Source organism: Anarhichas minor, unplaced genomic scaffold, assembly GCF_050575085.1.
Source record: "Anarhichas minor isolate MPS153535 unplaced genomic scaffold, ASM5057508v1 ptg000062l, whole genome shotgun sequence".
NCBI lineage: Eukaryota > Metazoa > Chordata > Actinopteri > Perciformes > Anarhichadidae > Anarhichas > Anarhichas minor.
The window spans coordinates 8,394,385-8,413,159 of record NW_027466508.1 but is presented as its reverse complement, the minus strand read 5'-3'; the positions used below and the strand labels follow the sequence as shown (position 1 = coordinate 8,413,159).

The following is an 18,775-nucleotide window of genomic DNA, read 5'->3' as shown; positions in this document are numbered from 1 at the left end:
ACCCTGTGATCCTAATAAATGTGTCCTTTCTTACATCATTTCTACACCGGCCTCAACCTCAAAATCCTTTCTCTTCTTCTCGTAGATGGGGAAAATGAGACCTAAGAGGAGGTTACGAGAAACATGACTGGCCCAGAGAGCGAATTTCCTTGCTAGTACACTTAGTGCCTGGTGAGAAACAGAGATGGGGCGTCGGGAATGAAATTTAGTATGCTACCTTCATGAGAAAGGCCTTTTGTTTTGGATGGATCAACTCCACCCATCACACCCGTCATTTAAGAAGGTTACATTACAGGTTAATTCAAAGACTCTGTATTCTGGCTTTTTTCGGTTTACTGTAACACTTCTATTATACATTACACCACATACAGACTCACAAGGTGAAAACAACACCAGCGTCGCTGTCGCGGCTGGTAAATATGCATTGAGCCAAGAGAATATTCTAACCATTTCTCCCCAAAGTCAGATTTGAGAGCAAAACTATTATTTCCGGTGCTTAGTTGCCCCGTACAAAGAAGAAACAAAAGGAGGAAATTGCAGCTTTAACTACTCTTAGGAAGATTAAACACAGCTCATTGAAGGGGTTCAAGTCTCTAGAATGGGCTGCTTGCACGGCGATGGGTTATTGTCTTTTTCTTAGTTGCAGAAGGCTCTGGGTCTTTTGTTTGCATGTGAGTCAAAGAATTGACAGTCAAACGAGCAGGCTACACCACTAAACATGCAAAACAAGTGACTTCATGCGTATGCTTTGTTGGGATCTCTAGGCAAATTTAATTTGTATTGCAAAGCGTAGGACTTACTCACATGGGTGAAATTATAACAGCCGTGGTGTTGGAGAAAACACTTCTAGCCTTTGCATACAATCTACCAGCCCGTTGCTGGACACAGAGTGGGGTGGTATATTTGATGTACATGCGGTTTGATAGGCTTTGTGTTTCATAAGCTATGGCAAACAGGTTTTCTAGTTTCACTTTGCTATGACACCTTTTGTTTGCAGGTAACAGTTCCGGTGAATAATGCCATTTAGTCACGGTTGGAGGCGATGAATGATGAGTAAGACACCTGGAATCCTGCTTGTTTTTCTTAAACCGGTGGTACCATCTCCAGGGTGTGTGTTTGTGTCTATATATATCATGCAACAATACTTGCACAACAAAAGGAAATATGTCCAACTATATTAAACTTCTGTGTTATTACTTGAACTGCAGTTGAGAGGCTCAACACTTAATGAGCCAGATAGGTCCTGCTTGTCAGTGATAATGGCTGTTTTCAGTGTGCAGCAGACCGTGGCCTACATGGGTCATCCCTCAAACATCCTGCTAACATTTGTTGCCAAGCACCCCTCGTGTTACTCATAACACATGACAATATAATGGTCAAAGGGGGCCAGTTAGCTGGACCAAAGACAGTATGGACTAAGGGTGAATGATGAATCAGCAGCTCGGTATTGATCTTTACCATTACCGCATACGGGTCTACGCAGCAGAGCAAACATGGAATAAAGCACCTCTCAGTCACTTTTATGGACCCTGTCCAGTTGCACCTAATGGCTACACACATCATGAAGAAGAACTATTGAGTCCAGCTAGTGTGGTGCCTTTGTTTTTCCCTTTTGTTTTCAATTGCCTCTTACAACTAAGACCTGCACTGTCATATTTTCATTATGTCGTCTGTGTGTCACCGAACATTTCAAGACAAAACTACTCATATCGGGGTCGTCCAAGGTTTTGTAGGTGTTTTGTCTTTAGCTGAAGAGGCCTGTGAAGCCGGTTGTAACTGGACTAAATTGTATCTGGCGCAATCGACTGCAGCGATGCTACCCGTGTGCATCTGTCCACACGTGGGGCTTCTTTAGCACATCTTTGGGTCACGCGTGGGCCAGGCTTCTGCTCACTTCATCTGTGGGTAATAGAGCTGATGAGGCTGTCCTTAGCCCCCCCCACACACACACACACACACCCACCACCACCACCAAAAGACATAAACAGCCGTGACTGACAGGTCGGTAACTGAATTTGCAGATCAAAGGCATCTGAGAATCGGGAGCAACATTCTCTTTAAAGCGAAGAGAGAGGTTTTTCTGTCTGATGGCAGAGAATGTTTTCTTCGTTAGATTTGGTTGGTGCAGCGGGGCAAGTTGTTGGGAGCTGGGGATTTCAACGTGTTACCCATCTGTTTTTAGAATGAGGTATTTAAGAGTACATTGTAACTGTAGGTAATCAAGAACATTTCTTAATTGTATTTGTTGCATTATGACATTACCAAGCCACACACACAGTAACACAAGTGAAATGCAACTGTTGTTTATATGTCGTTTGTTGTTTTATTTCCATCAAAGCATGGCCACCAGTACAATCATCAAGGGTTGCAAAGATTTATGAGCCCAACTCCTTTCTGCAAATAACACAGTTAAGTAGGTGTATTTCCTCTACTCATCATTAACATTGTGATCAATAAAAATAAAGAATAAGAACAAACATGTACAATCAGAAATCATCTGCAAAGTTGTATAATTCATTCAGTAGCAATGCAACTGAATAAGAAGTAAAGGAAGGTCTTGCCACACACCAAAAAAAAAAAGCACTGGACTAACTCAAAACATCATTGTACTGATGAAAAGAAAACTGCCATATTTATTGTGTAACAGTAAAAGATAGACGAAAACTGTGGAGTATGTCAGGCTGGTCAGATGACAAAACAGCCACTTGGCCCTGGGTTATGTCTTCAGTCTCTGGTTCCATGACTTTACTAATTAGGTGCTCACTGTATGTTGTGGAGGAAGTGAATTGTGAAGCACAGATCTCCTTTTCACCCAGAGGACAAGGGGAGTGTTTGGGTTGTTGGCTTTTTTTTTTAGAAAAAGAAAGGAGGTTTTACAGACTCACACGAAGGAGTTTTAAAACACAAACAATAAGCCTGAAATCTATGAGGTTTGTCCCAGTGTAGTGATTTCATGCCCCTTCTTATTTGATTTACAACGCGTCTTTGCCTCAGAATTCTCCGATAAAACCCAGGACGATAATCAATCGCTCAAGCTTTCTTTGTATTGTGGTAACTTATATTTATGTAGTAACTTTATGGAGTGCTTCACAAGTCATAAATGACACAGACACACTTCAATTAATACAGAGACACCACAGCATCAAAAAAAGGCCTGTCTTTACAAATAGGATTTGAGACACTTTAAAACGGTCCATACTGCAGACCAACCAACCCCAGCAAGGCTATTCCAGATCCTGGAGGCCGAACTGCAAAAGCTTTGCTAATGTTACAGCCGTTGAGCTTTGGTCAGATGACCCTGCCCTACTTGTACAGAATGGTGATTGGAGATCATGAAACTAAGCCAGGGCTTGATTATAACTTCATAATTAGTCAACAGAATAATAAAATTGATCCTGTAAGCAGTGAGAACAGCGGGGATGTGATACTTGAAGTGACAGAAAAGATACCGTCAGGCAATCTAATGTGACAGTCCTGTAATAAATATGAATTGTTGTTGACATTGTGTCACAGAGGTGTTAATTCGATGCTATTGTACTTTTGGGCTCTATTTCATGGTGTCTATGTATTTCACTGCGTAATGTTTGTAATATGTTTTCTAAAATGTTTGCTTCTACTTACAAATACGCAGTTTATTGTGCATTAAAAAAAGATAATTTTCTAATAATGTATGATATTATTGTGCAAAAAAAAAAGTCTCAAAATCTAAACACTTAAAGGATGGTAGTACATATTGCATTTGCATTCAATTTAATAGTACACTGTAAAGTAATCATGTTTTCTGGTTGCTAACTTTAAATCAAAAACAAAACTGACAAGCGTAACATGCATTAAAGTGACTTGTATGGTGTTACGAGGTCTATTTGTGAGAGACCTGACTCATGACATGAAAATAGCACAGAAAACAACTGCACTCTGTGCACTTTATTTAGTCTCAGCAGGTGGATGTGTGCAGGCAAGTTGTGGTCTTTGACATCCCATAAGTCCATTCTGCCCCTCACTCCATCTTCCTACGGTGGCGTTATTCAAAGTGAGTCACCTTAACACCGAATGGTTGCAGGTATATAAAAAGAAGCCGGTGCACCTCAAAAATACAGTACCACCTCGCCAGCATAAAGGCTCTGCCAAGCGCAATCACCAAATTAGGGTCCAATGTGTCATCTGTGTTCATCACAGCTAAATTTGTCCGATGAAGTACCTGAAATCCCTCAAATCCCAGGATTAACCTGCAGACAATAGAGACTTGCATTGCCGCCACAAATCCATGATCAACAGAGATGATGAGTGCCATATGGCTTCTCGTCTCCTAAGAGGCTTATATATTATGGAAGGTTATTTATTGTCTGGATATATGGGTTTTACAGTACAATTGAGAAGCATGAGGCCAAAGGTTTCTTATCTGGAGGGCAAAATAGTAGGAAAAACAAATATAGGAGAATTGCAATATTTATAATGAGAAATAAAGCATTTATTAAGGCTAACAATCACATACTATAGAATCATGAAAATTGGATCCAATTGGAAATCTTTTTTTCTGGCACTATCCATAAGTGAGAGGCATAAAAATATTCTTTGAATATTAAAGAGACATTTCCTGTGTGACAAAAAACATACAGGTGAATGGAAATAGATGACAGATGTAACATCTTCTTAGCCAAAGGAATATCCATCCATTTAAAATACATGATAGTATAATTGCTGTTATCAAAATGGCTTGGTGAGCTACTAATTTCTTGTCCCCCCCCCCCCCGCCCCCACCCCACAGTTTCTCATCTAATCTGGCAGAGCATCAATTTGTGAAAACAACAGATAACTGTTCGGTGTCCTTCAGACCTCTTGCATGTGTTCATACTCATGTGCACTCGAGAGTAAATTGGCGCTCTTTGCAAATCAGAGATGTGTAAAATTGCCAAAACAGAGACACAAGGTAAAAATCAGTGCCATGCCACTCACATTATCAGTAAGAACCCGTGGTTACCAGTAAAAGAAAAAAACTCAAAAATCGTGATACTTTAATTTATTTGTGAATGAACAAAAAATCCAGAGCTTAATTTTCAACATCACAGTTTGGAATTCAATTCCAAATGAAATGCGATTTATAAGGTATGTTACGTAAACTCAATGAAAATGACGACCCCATAAATATAATTGTATTCAATCTCAAGGCATCAGCAAGAGCAAGATCTATCCAACAATATCAATGCTGCTTTGTGTTATATATGTATATATATATATACATATATATATATATATATGTTGAGGTAAATATTCATTCAGTTTTCTGCACCTAGATGGCAGCTCTAGCATTCAAAACAGTAAGTAATTGCCTCCGTTTTGTGCATGCATGCCCACAAACCACTCAATCAAAGACCTTGCAACTGTGCAGAGAAGAACAGACTTTAAAGTCAGAATTGAAGTGGAACCACTCCAAGAAAAACTAAACAAATCTGTTTGATATAAGACAGCAAGTCGTGTTTGAATGAGAAACAAAGATGAAACAAACCCTTATGTACAGCACTTAAGGTTCTGTGACGCCCTACTTTGCAGCTGTCCTGGCCAACCTCAGCAGGACAAAAGAGGGTCGTCAGCTTGATTAAGCTTACCTGGGCCTTCCAGGCTATAAAAGCTGCCCCATGTATTAACTCTGTCGCTCCCTTCCCTACAGCCGACATCCACCCTGCATCGCCTGGTTTTTGGTTTTGCACCTTCAACACCTCCACAGCACACAGTTGCTGACATTGCTGTTCTCAGACTCCATTGTTCGTTTGAGTTTGTGACAGTTCCATGAGTGAACAAAGAGTTGGCTGAACCAGTGCCATGTGGCAGATGAGCACTGGCCCTCACTAATAGGAAAACATGAGACCAAACGAGTAACGTCATGAGCACTTATCTCTCTGCCCACCTGTTTATACCCGTGGCTCTATGTCCTTTAATCAACCATCCCTCTATACTTCTATGCCTGTCTTTCTGTCTCTATCTGTGTTTTTGTGTGGTTTTTCCTCAGTTTCTTTTCCTACGGCTGTCAGGTTAAAAACCACAAGCAGAGTGCTCGGGGATTAATGTGTTTTTTTTTCCTTTTTTCATTTCCCCATTCTTTCCATTCAGTCTGTAACATCTTACCAACAACTCGTATTGCCTTTTTACTTACTGCAATGCTAGAAAATTACCATGAGATTTTAAATATGTGAAAGTAGCTCAGTGGCAGAGTTCATAGCGTATAGAGAACGTGTCTGTGCAGTGTGTGAATGCGAAATTCTGCCTCGGCTCTACCCATTTCCAAACATTGTATGCCTTTTCAATTACGATGTAGCAGATCAGTGATCAGCATCAATCACAGGGGGCAAATGAGAGAAATGATGATACCGGGTTTTTTTTTTTCTCCTGAAAAAACGTTGCACATTTTCTTCACCAAATTAGGTTAGCAGACTTAGTTCCCCTTGACAGAAGAAACGGCTTCCTGAAATGCATGAGTGGCTGATATTAACAAGGAGCGCTCATCTGGCACTTCATTAACTCAGTCTGATGCTAGCTCGGTCAGACAGCCAGACAGTCAGACCATATAGGGCACCTCCCTTTAAAGCCTTACTTCTTAGATGTGAAAGGATGAACGCTTCTTACAGCATACACATTCAACACTCATTCCCTCTTACTGTGAATGGAGAAGGGCATCATCTCTTTTCATACTTGTTTTCTCATATTTTGTGTGTGTCCTGCTCACTTAGAGCATGCCTTCCACAATATGAAGAAAAATATGAGTAAAAGATAGGAGAAATGTTCAAATTTGTGATACAAAAAGTACACTGACAGGTATATATACCTACATTCACAGACATTACGTGTTCGAGAGAGAGACTTTCTACGGGATGTTTTAACCTTTTCATTCTATCAAGTATCTTAAAGCTGGTGACAGACTACCCATCTTTACAGTCAGACAGGAGTAGATAATGAATAACTGAATAAACAGGAAAACAAACTGGTTAACAGGTAGGATTAGTCACGTCGATTGTGACACCCATAATCCCAGGGGAGTTCCTGTACACAATGGAACTGCCACTTGTCAGAGCACCTGAGGTGTGTATGAAAAATAGCCCAAATTACATTAGTATATGAGAATTGAAATTGAAGTAAGTTGTGCCTCCGTACCATTAGATAAAGAACATCTGAGGATCTCTGAAGAGAGAAAGAAAATAAACAGATAAAAGGGAGAGTTTGTTAACTTTATGTAGCAGTTTGAAGTTCAAAACATGGCATTGAAACCTTTCCACCAGTCTAAGACGATCATTAGGTTCCCCCTAAACAGTTCTGTTGATGTTTCTTTGAGGGTCTGTGTAGCTCTGTTCTGTATCAGCCTGGAGAGAGCCAGCGGAGATATAGAGTCGGTTGAGTTAAGAAGAGCTATTGGGGGGGTGGGTGGGGGGGGGGGGGGAGTCAGATCTAGGCAACTCTTTGAAAACATAAATACTAAAAAATTCTCTACTTGTTAGCTTGTTCCCTTTCATAAAACTGTTTCCCACTCCAATTAAACACTAGCATCCACAAGCAAGGATAAAAGTAGAAACCAGTTCAACGGTTGGTGTGAGTGAACGCCATTGCTCCAAGGAATGGCTGGTTGACTCACATAAAGCTAGAAACATGTTAATTTTGTAATGTAACTTACATAGAATTATGGTTGCATTGGGAGTTTTTCTTTCTAACCAGAGGGTGATGTTTGCTGTACAGTTTGCTGTGATTTTGGGCTGAGGAATATTCAAAGGCAGGCAGGGAGTGAGGTTGTCTTCACACATTTGTTTTGAAAAGGTTCTGACTTTTATCATTGGCAAAGGCATTATTTTCTACCACATTGTTATTTGTGCATATTTTTACACGTTGATGGATTTATTTCTGAGGAGGATGTGGAAGGACATGAACTAGTGCTGGCCCATTTCTCAGTGTAATTTTCTAAGGACAATGTATCAACCAAATGCAAGTGTTGGATTTATATATATACATGTATTTATTTTTTTCCTAAAATACATCTTAACAAGAGACAGGAAGGTCTTCGCTTACCACTAGCTGCGATTTGTGTGGAACATATAGCTTGATGCATTAGGAAAAAACAAAGAGTTAAAGAAGGTCATTACTGGGATTGAAAATAATAAATGATCACTTTATGCAGATGATGCAGTTGCGTTACTCACAATGTCAAAATATCCTTACTACTGCTATGGCAAGAGATACAAAAAATATATTTAAAAAATGCATGCTACAGTTAGATAAAGCTAATATGAGCCTCCAGCAGTGTAAATTAGCTAAATCAAGTGTGTATAACAACACCTGAAACATGGAGTACATCAGTGAAGGTAACATAGGAATCTCAAAGCCATACACTATATACTGTATGTTTTATTTTACTAAAAGCAAGAACTACAGAGCAAATGTGACTTGTTTAAGCTGGATATTAACTTTGTCACGTGCCAAACTGGTTCAACAATCCCATGAATGACAGGACAAGGTCGTTCTTTGATTGTGTAAATGTGTTTGAGGCCTAAAGGGAGAGAAATGTGTTAATTCAAGCGATGCGAACAATCAGTTTGATGATGCAGATCTTTCCAAAGCTTGAGCTGTAAAATGTGTGTATGTAACATTGTATGACTAATAATTACCTTCACCAAGGAGGTTACGTTTTCAGCTTGGTGTATTTGTTTGTCAGCAGGATTATGGAAACACTAGTGGCCCAATTTTCATGAAACTTGGTGGAAATCTACTGATTTGTGTACGTGGACACAAATTTACCCTTTTTTTGTGTTGCTCAGCACAAAAACAATGCCAATGGAAAGTCAATTAGGATCCTTTTTCGTGGTGAATCAAACCAAACTCCAAAGCAAGTGTGCATCTGAAAAGTGAAAGTAAATACGTATTTTCTTCGTAAAGGTTTTAAAATTCTGATAACAATGTATTATCTTAGTATCACCTTGTTTTAATGTATTATAGGCCTTTTCTTTATTACAAGAGTAACAAAAAAAAGCTAGCATGGATAGCTCATGACGTGACTCAATAACATAACCGTTAACGTTTACATTAACGCCATCGACGATTAGTGATGAAGTGTCAGGGTCTCAAAGGGTTGTCCCAATTCATACGGGAAGATTTCAACCACTACTCCTTGTAAATCTGTTACGAGGGGCAATTCGAAAAGCGAGGAGCACTTACATGACTATAGGGGTAAAAATATATAGTGGCACTGACCCTAAATATTGAGAAAAACCCCTTATGAAAGGGGCTTGGGAAGGTGAATGGTAAAACAAACCACGAGTCTGGTGTTCAAGATTGCCAGAAAAAAAAAGCGTTGTGCTGCATTTTCTTTTTCTTCCTCAGTTGTTAAAAGTTGCTTGGACAAAGGTCATCAAATTGCTTTTCTTCATCTTTGTCTAGCTGATTAGGTCAATGACCTGTCAATTAAGCCAAATAGGTAATTGACACGGGAAAACTGTTCAGCAAGGAACCGTTCAGCAGTTACTGATGACATTTTTTCTACAGCTCTGGAAAAATATAGGAACTGTGTCGCATTAAAGGTAGTTTAAATGCATTATAATTATTTAAATGTCTGAATATCTTTTGCATTGTTGTGTTGTGCTTCCAATGCAGTCTAATGCAGTCATTGAATACGTAACACTCCCACTGATTCTTTCTTTGTTTCTCGGTCACACAGTTGCACAAACACGGCCACACCCATTCACACTTGCAACCATTCCTCTTGAGGTGGAGAGTCACACCCTTTATTACTGGTTGAGATCGTCCTGTTGAACGTCTCACAGAACAGTACAGTGGAAGCTTCCCTTTTCTTTGGTGAATCACATAAAATGGTGCCAGTGGAATTTACAATAAAGCCAGGTTTTGGATATACCACAACTGATTTAAATACATGACGGTTATATTGCTTCATAGCATATACAAAAGAAGACAGAATGCACATTACCAACATTGAGTAACAGTGTGTCACTGGCTCCACTATACATGGAAAAAGTAATTTGAGCAGTGCTATATTGTAAATGAGGGGGTGATGCTTACTGTCACTGTCAGAAACAACTTTCTGATGATGATAATGATGGCCTTTGAATACATTTACCATGAAGCTGCTGTATAGTGAAACTGTCTGCACTCTTCACTACATGATTTGCATGACTTGAGTCCAGCCCCCAAAAGCTTTTGCTTGTGCTATTATTGTAATGTAAAAGTAAGTACTGTTCTGAATTCATGTGATTAACACAAATCTATGTATACCATAGTCACAGTTACATTTTGTGACTTTGGAATTCTGTCTGAAAATAGTCTGAAATATCCACAGTTGAAATAGTTAATTGTAACGTATAATAATGTCAGATTTAACACAAATCCTAATACATAATTATTATGGGAACAGAGATTGTTGAAACAATATTGTCCAAATATACTGCGCTAATGTTGGGAAGGGGGGATACATATAGTGGTAGGACTTGTATTAAATTGTTGGCAGGTGTGGGAAAAAAATTAATTGCTCAGAAATACATTGCTGCAGCTAATTCCCTAGAAGCCCCTCTGTGTTTTGCTGAGATGAAACTGGATTGAAAAGAAATTCGTAACGTAATCCACAACAGGATCAAAAGAGTGCGATTGGATTATATTTTGTTGCATCACAGCAACTGAAAGATGTTTTAGATGAAAGGCAGAGATTTTCAGAGGGAGAATGTGGAGATGCATTATTGAAGGTTGTGAACAAAGTGTGTGTGTGTGTGTGTGTGTGTGTGTGTGTGTGTGTGTGGGGGGGTAGTATTTGATGTCATAACTTGGGAAATGTAGCCTCTCCCATTCAGCAGACGTGTGTAACCCAACCTGGGCCTCTCATTGTGTCTTTATTTGTTTGATTTCAAGGCAGGGACATTACAATAAAGCCAATCTGGAAATGGGATCGGGCTGTGACTGATGGTAATTACTTGCTGTCTACACCATTAAGAATTTAATGTAATTTCAGATAGACTTTCCTGGAGGGAGAGAGAGAGAGAGAGAGGCTGCAGGGAGAATGGTTGAGTCTGTAGGCTATTTGTATCAGTACGGCAGAGAAAAGACATATTTGGAAGCCAGTTTGAGTCACCAAGACATTTGTGCAGCCCTATATCTTAACACCCCCACTTCCTGAGAATTATGTCTATTTAATATCCTGCATATTGTAAGAAGTACAGACCACTAACCGTTGGAGTCAGAAAGAGTTCAAGAACCTGATTTAAGACAAGTCACCGCTCCACTGTCCATTGTGCCCTGGTCTGAAGAGGCCGGACTGGCTGTCAGCAGGATTACTGCAACAGGAGGTGATCAGCCATGTAGAAAAGCTGTGGAGTGTCTCGGTCTGGGTGACCCCCTTATCCAGCTGTTGTTAGCTATATGTGAAACCTAGAGCAGGATCCATATCGAGACAAATATCAAGATGACGCTCTGGAAGGTTAAAAACAATTACCGTTGAGTTAAAGGTGATTTGGAGGATCATGGTGGATAGAGGAATGTATCGAGCAATAGCAAAAATTGCTATTTGAAACTGTACAGTAGGATCTTGGCTTACTGACTGCAGAACAAATTGCTCACACAAGCAGCAGATTTGTATTTCAGCAGTCAGTCAAATCTGTATTTTACAGCAAGCATATACCACTCATACAGTGTGTGGATATAGTTGAACTAACAAATATAACAAGGTGTGTTCATTTTCGTTGGACCTGACTGAAATAGCACAACTAAGATGGTCAACATAACATAACCAACATGACCTTCAACCAGAAGGCCGGTGTTCGGATCAGTTTTCGTGTCCCAGAAGTGTCAAAAATAAGTTACTTATGTTACGTTATTATTATTATTTTAAGCCCAATTACCTTGATGTTTTCCCTAAACCTAACAAAGTGATTTTGTTGCCAATGAAGTGGCTTTGTTTGAATTCACGACGTTAACCAGGTGTTTACTGCGACTGTACTGGTGTGTTACAGTTACAAGCTTGGCTACCCATTGCATTAGAAAGTGACGCCAAATTGGGATGAGAAGGTGATGTGTTGTGTTTATTTCTTTTTTGATTTATTGATTGCTGTCAGAATGTAAAGAGAATTCCAAAAAACAAAAAGACTAAAAATGTCCTTGAAGATTATTACCAGTCCTAGCTTTAATGCATAGTTAATGAAAGAATATGTGCACCCTGCGCAGAAAAAAAGCTGATGTCATGATCAAACCTGTACATTCATTAACCAGGGCATTTCTTTGTTATTGCAAACAGAAGCATACTCTATCATCATAACAGCCGTGTTTAAGACATAATAGGCCTAAAGGGCTTGTGTGACTGTTGTGTGTTTCCTGTCTCAACATGCTGGGGGAAAATGATTAATTCAAAGAGTCGGAACGGGTGAAAGAGAAAGGTGATACAGTGAAATTAAACCTCCATTGTTATTACTGCAATTAATCATATGCCGTAATTGTTTGCTCAGTGTAAAAAACAAATGTAAAATTGTGCAGAAACCTTCTCACACTTTGTTTCACTTGGCTGCAAACAACCATTGCCCAGACGGCTGACTTATTTATTATAGGCATATATGAAATATACCACCGATGTGTGTTTTCAGTCATGATAAATACCATGCTAAGGTTGCAGCATTTTAACCTGTTCCCACAAAAGAAAAAAAAATACTGACTACTTGCTAGTGCCATATTTCTGGATACTGCACGATGAAGGCAAAGGAAGAATATCCACAAATATGTCTCGATCTTTGGATACAATTATATCCAAAACGATCATCTATATGAATGAATTAAGCTGCTACATTGATGCAATTCAATTCACCTTCAGGTTTTTTTGTCAGGGACACCTCAACTTCTTGATAAAAGATGAAATTATTAACGCAAAATTAAACTAAAGGTATCTTTTTTGACACAACTTCTGTTCACTGCCCTTGTTAGTAAAGTCATCCCTCTTCTTCTCTCTCTCTCACACACAAACATCTCTCTCTGCATTATTTTGATGGCATTGCAGCACTTATATTGTTACATGCCTAGAAAGATATTACTGTGTGCATATATATATGTGTATGTATATATATATATTTATATATATGTATATGATTATGATCTTTCAGCCTATTTGTGCAGTTCAGCCAGAGGTGATTACTGAGAATTACATTAATGTGCGCTCTCTGCTTGCATGGCGTGATTCTGTCCTGTAACAAAGATTATAACTTGAGAAGCTGCATGTGTAAATACGTTGCCAGCACTGGTTTGTTTGCATATTTTCAGCTTTGTAAGAGACATACCTGAACAGGTTTAAAAGGACACATAATACAATTGAGTTCCTCACTTGGGAGTGTGCGTGGTTAACAGGAATACTAAAGCCTTTCTGTCTACACAGCTTTTATAGCAAACAAACAGGCATAGGGCAAAGGAACCTATCAGGTTTGTAAAGCAGGAGGCACCATTGGTTCATCTGTGTTTCATCTTGACCACTTTTCACAATTTCATGGGTGATGTTTCTCAAACATTGTATTTGTACTGTGAACACAGTGAGGGCTAACACCACTCAAGAAAGGTGAGAAATGTAGCTTGGACTAAATTGATTTGATCCTCAAATGGTCCAGACAGAAGCAGCTGTAGCTACAAGTCAGCACAGTGTTTGTCCTTCTAAGTGTGACTCTGGGCGTTACCTCACCAGCTCTGACCTATGCAGGTGATGACAGCAACAACACATGCTGTCAGGCTTTTGATCTTTAAATATTTCATCTTGCTCTGAGGTACAATGCAGTAGTTAATTTGTACACTGAATTTAATCTTGTCTGAAGAGGATGCAATCTAAACTTGACTCAATTTGACTAATGAAATACTTAATTATTCATATTCTACTGAAAAAGGTTCTCATTGTTTTTTTTTTTAATGTGATGTTACACGATCTGTATTGCTTAGACCATACACTGCACGTCACATTTGAAGTACACCCACATGCATAATTGTAGAGTAAATAAATACAACTTAAACAGCACCAGAAGATGTGTAAATTAAAGTTTGTATACACACAGATTTGAGCACATCTAGGTAAATATCAGTGATATCAATACAGAAGAAAATCCAGTTTTTTTTATAAAAAATAAAGCATCTTTAATAGTTACTTTGATTTCCTTTCACAAACACTTAGCATGTTTTCACAGACACATTGAGAATTCCATGGTTGTATAAAGGAGGGTGATGTATGCAACTTAAAGCAGGTTTATGACAAAGACGTTTCGGCACATTTCAAATTATTCAGTGTGATGAAAATATGGGAGTCTTTGCTGTACTGAGATTGCATTTAAAGGTTTTACATGCATGATCAGCAACTACTGTGAGCCTTCACAGAAAGTAGGGCATCTTGTTACCAGCCATGGCTCTCAGACGTCATGCAAAAAGAAAAATCTAACAGTATATCACTCATACATTATTGTATATCATGAAATGCACATCACTCCTTTACAAATAAGCTAAAGAAGGCAAGACGCAATTGAAAGCTGTGCAACTTGTAAGTGGGCATGGAGTAAAGATTTTCTTTTTTGGTCAATCTGCTGTTTTCAAAAGCATTTGTGCAATTTGTCTGAACATTTCCTGTATACAACACAGGTGTACTGTAGAGTTTGACGTATATTGACACATCGAGCTCTCCGAATATAACAGGATTACAATTCCCTGAATAAAGTAATGCATTTTGATCTACCTTTTCTGTATCAATCAATTTTGAAATGTACTTTATGAATATAGCTAAAATGTAATTTAACAAATTGAAAGATTTAGATGCCAACTCCCAAGTATATTCACTATTCCATGATATTTGTAATAGTGACTTGTGATGTAAAGAAATGCAGTTTTTCAAAAACAATCATGAAGAAAGAGACATTTGTTGTGCCTTGAACTATCTTCTGTCCTTTTCATGCAATGCAGTTGTTTATCAAGTTGTAAAACATTTTGTACAATATTTACATAGGACCTTAGATTGAGTAATATTCACTGAGTTGCTCTATAACTTTGTAACAAAGCTGTTATAAATTTGAAGCCAATACAAATGTATTCCTTGCCTTGGTTTTCTGACACTTCATGTTGAGATGAGTGTCATGCTTTATAGATTTTATAAAAAGTAAAATAGAGTGTGCTCTTTCTAATGACAAAACCTTGTGGCATATTAGTCAAATGACACTATATTGCAGTAATAACAATCATATGACAAAAGCAAAAAAGAGCAACTTCATGTGAGAACTACACTTCTCACAGTGAGTTTTGTAAACATTCATGTAAACAGTGGTGGTTTAGGATGTGGATAATTAAATATCAGATGTTTGAGATCTGCCTGAGCTTTCTGTTCACAACCTGCATTGACTCATTCTTCATTTTCAAAGGTATCTCAACCTCTGATCTTTTCTTTCGCTGCTTTTTAAATCTCCTACAGCATATGTAAGATGTCAGTGTGACAACTGAGAAGAACAGCCCCAGACATGTCACTGAAAGAGCAATGAGGAGAGGCTGACAGGGGAACAACTCATACCTCTCAGGCCCCTCTGTCATCTGGCCTTTGTACCAGGGCCTCTCCTCTACCTCAATTTCAGCCTCTCTGGTCAGCAGGCTCTGGATGTAGCTCTCGTTGCTCACTGTTTCATTAACAAAGAAGTTAACCATCACTGTTGAGTAAAGCGGCTCAGGCTGACCGTGGTCACTGACCTTCACTAGAAGGCTGTAGAGGCCCCGGATGCTGAGCTCCCTCTTTAAAGTGATATTTCCTGTTTCTGGGTCAATGGCAAAAGAACCTGGCTCGCCACCTTTCCTCTTAACAATACTGTAGGCGATCACAGCATTCATGCCTGTATCCTTATCCACAGCGTAGACCTCTGTTATTGATGTTCCTGGTAGCGTATTGGGTAGAACCAGCATGTAAGACTGATTGGACTGGGGGAAGAGGACAATAGGCGGGTTGTCATTTACATCCAACAACAGCACGGTCACCATAGTTACACAGGAATGCGCAGGCTCCCCACCATCGACGGCCTCAATCCACAGCTGGTATGTCCCTTGTTGCTCACGGTCAAGTGACGTCTTGGCCCTCAGTGTGCCTCGGCCTGTGTCTATCATGAAGATGTCGCTGCCGTTGAGGATGGAAAGGGCCACCCAACCATTTCCCCCCGCATCGGCATCGGTCACAGAGAGGACCCCAATTTCACCGTAACCCGGAAAGTTCTCTGGCACAAAGAAAGTGAAGTCCTTATTGATGAAGCGTGGACTGTTGTCATTGCGGTCTTGCACGCTCACCACCACAGTTGCAATCGACTCCCTCCTGGGTGTCCCCTGGTCCACCGCTCTCGCTATGAACCGGTACGTCTCTTTCTCCTCGCGGTCCAGCGACGTGGTTACAGTCAGGACACCTGTCACACGATCCATGACAAAGATCCCTGGGGCGTCACCGCCAAGGAGGTAGATGACTTCCCCTCTGCTTTCGCTGTCCTGGTCTGTGGCTTGGAGCTGGGTCAGAAAGGTGTTTGGTGGATTGTTCTCCTCCACAGATATTTCTACCCAAGACTGCTGAAACACTGGTGCGTTATCATTCTCATCCAATACCTGCACCTTGAGGAAGGTCTTGATGACAAGCTCCCGAGAATTCTTGGCAACAACAGTTAGCTCATACTCCTGTTTCTTCTCATAGTCCAAGGGCTCTGTAGTCTCCAGCAGGTATTCGTTCTTTAAAAGCTGATAGGGGACGAGCCTGAAGGGACCAGACCCTTCCAAATGACAATCCACCCTTTGGTTCATATCAATGTTTTTGACACTAAAAAAAGCAATTGGAGAAAACTCTGGTTCAGACTCCTTTATGGTCACCACCCCATCCTTTTCTCGTGCAATATATCGGGGTATGACAGCAGGGGGTCCTGTAACAACTTTGATTATATGCACAGAAACAGTAGCTACTGCAGGGATACAACCAGCTCCATTGGCCAGAATGGTGAGTTTGTAAAACGTGGCTGTGCCAGTGTTTATTTTTCCTGCTAGCTTGATCACCCCTGCGATTCTGTCCAAATGGAACAAGCTCCTGGTGTCTCTTGGCACGCGTTCACTGTAAGCATAGCTGATCTGAGCATTAGCACCAAGGTCAGGGTCAAAAGCATTCAGACGTGCCAAATGAGCCCCTTTGGTGGCATTCCCATGCAGAGTGACATTAATTTGCGACTCTGCGAATTGGGGGCAGTTATCGTTCACATCTGTGATGACAATTTTCAAGGTAGCTGCTCCGAGCAGAGGAGGGGTCCCTCCGTCCTCTGCAATGATATCCGTAATGTATTCAGCCTGGTTCTCTCTGTCCAAAGCCTCCATCAAAATGAGGAAGGGTGTCAGCTCACCTCCGTCATTTTCCTCAACATCCAGTGCGAACATGCCAAAGTCATTGACAAGCCAGTAGGTCTGCACTCCGTGAACACCGAGGTCTGGGTCCAGTGCTGACTGCTCCACTGCAAAACGAGCATTGATTGGTGTGTTTTCTGGGACAGATATACAGATCTCATCTACAGGGAACTTTGGCCTGTTGTCATTCACATCCTCAATAAAGATCTTAACTTTGACCAGCTGAAAGTACTGCTGGGGCAACACAAACACATCCAGTGAGAGGACACATCCCTGTCCCTCTGAGTTATATGGGCAGAAGGTCTCCCTGTCAATCTCCGTAGCAGATGTGTAAAGCTCCCCGGTGGTATTATTTAGGTTCACAAACTGTCCACTGACCTTCTTTTTTGGGAGACTGAATAAAAAGGGGGGCTCCACAGTGAAATCCAAATTTAAGTCTACTCCAATGGCCCCTATGAAGGTCCCCCTGGGTAATCCCTCCTTTATCTTATAGATCAGCTCTTTTGCTTGGCTGAAATTCGCAAAACAGGAAAGAGGGCTGGTGTAAAGCAAGAGGATGCACAATCCCTGTAAGACAAGATAATTAAAGATAGTTTAATAAAAGAGTTGCAGAATAGAATGATATTTACAAAATGAGGTATTCCTGATGTATTATTCAGTGTGAACTTTACTATTTAGTTATATTAACAGCTGCAGAGCTTTGTGAACACCTGCAACAATGATTTAAACAGTAATCATTACACTTATCTTGCATTATAACTATCATTTAAGCCAATCAATCCATGAAATTAGATTTGTATATATTAGTATAGTGCAGAGGAAGAGAGACTTGTCATGGTCTGTCTTATTAATACAAAACAGTAGTCACAGAATCATAAACAGTACTGGTAGTTGTGTTAGTGAATTCTGTCTGTAAAGTAATCATCATAAAACTTACCCATATCCCTCCTCTTTTGCTAAGGCTGGGGTGTCTGCTGTTGAACATGTTTATGTCCTAGTCCAGCACTTTATGGCAGGAAGAGTAACAGCTTAAGTAACCTCGGCATTTTGAGCACTGAGCAACGCAGACCTCTGCTGAGTGCTATGCCTTATTGCTATCTGCCTTGAACAAGTCATTCATCCCAGTGCTGGCTCAGGACACTCCCACCGCATGCAAATCAGTCCCTCATGTTAACCAATGAGAGCCGACGGCCACTATGAAATCTACTTGAGTTCATAGATTCGTTTTTCATGCACGCTCTCAAAGCACATCGACACGCACCTGCACGTTCTCTACACACCCATGTTGTCTCAAGCAGCTGCATACCTTGTACTCCTGTGGTAGAGTGAAAGCACCAACTAAGTTTATAATGACATGGGAGATTGAGCAAGATGTAAAATATCACCAGCCTGGAGA

The 18,775-nt window shown here is 40.1% G+C and overlaps 1 protein-coding gene across 1 annotated transcript; it reads right to left on the bottom strand.

The window, feature by feature from the left end:
* Window positions 1-14,101: 14,101 nt before the first annotated feature.
* On the bottom strand, window positions 14,102-18,364 carry pcdh20 (protocadherin 20). The gene is made up of 2 exons (XM_076077614.1): window positions 18,317-18,364; window positions 14,102-17,946 (listed from the first exon to the last, which is right to left on the bottom strand). Exons 1-2 carry the CDS (start codon window positions 18,362-18,364, stop codon window positions 15,325-15,327), a joined length of 2,670 nt encoding a protein of 889 aa, XP_075933729.1. The 3' UTR covers window positions 14,102-15,324.
* Between the last annotated feature and the right edge of the window lie 411 nt (window positions 18,365-18,775).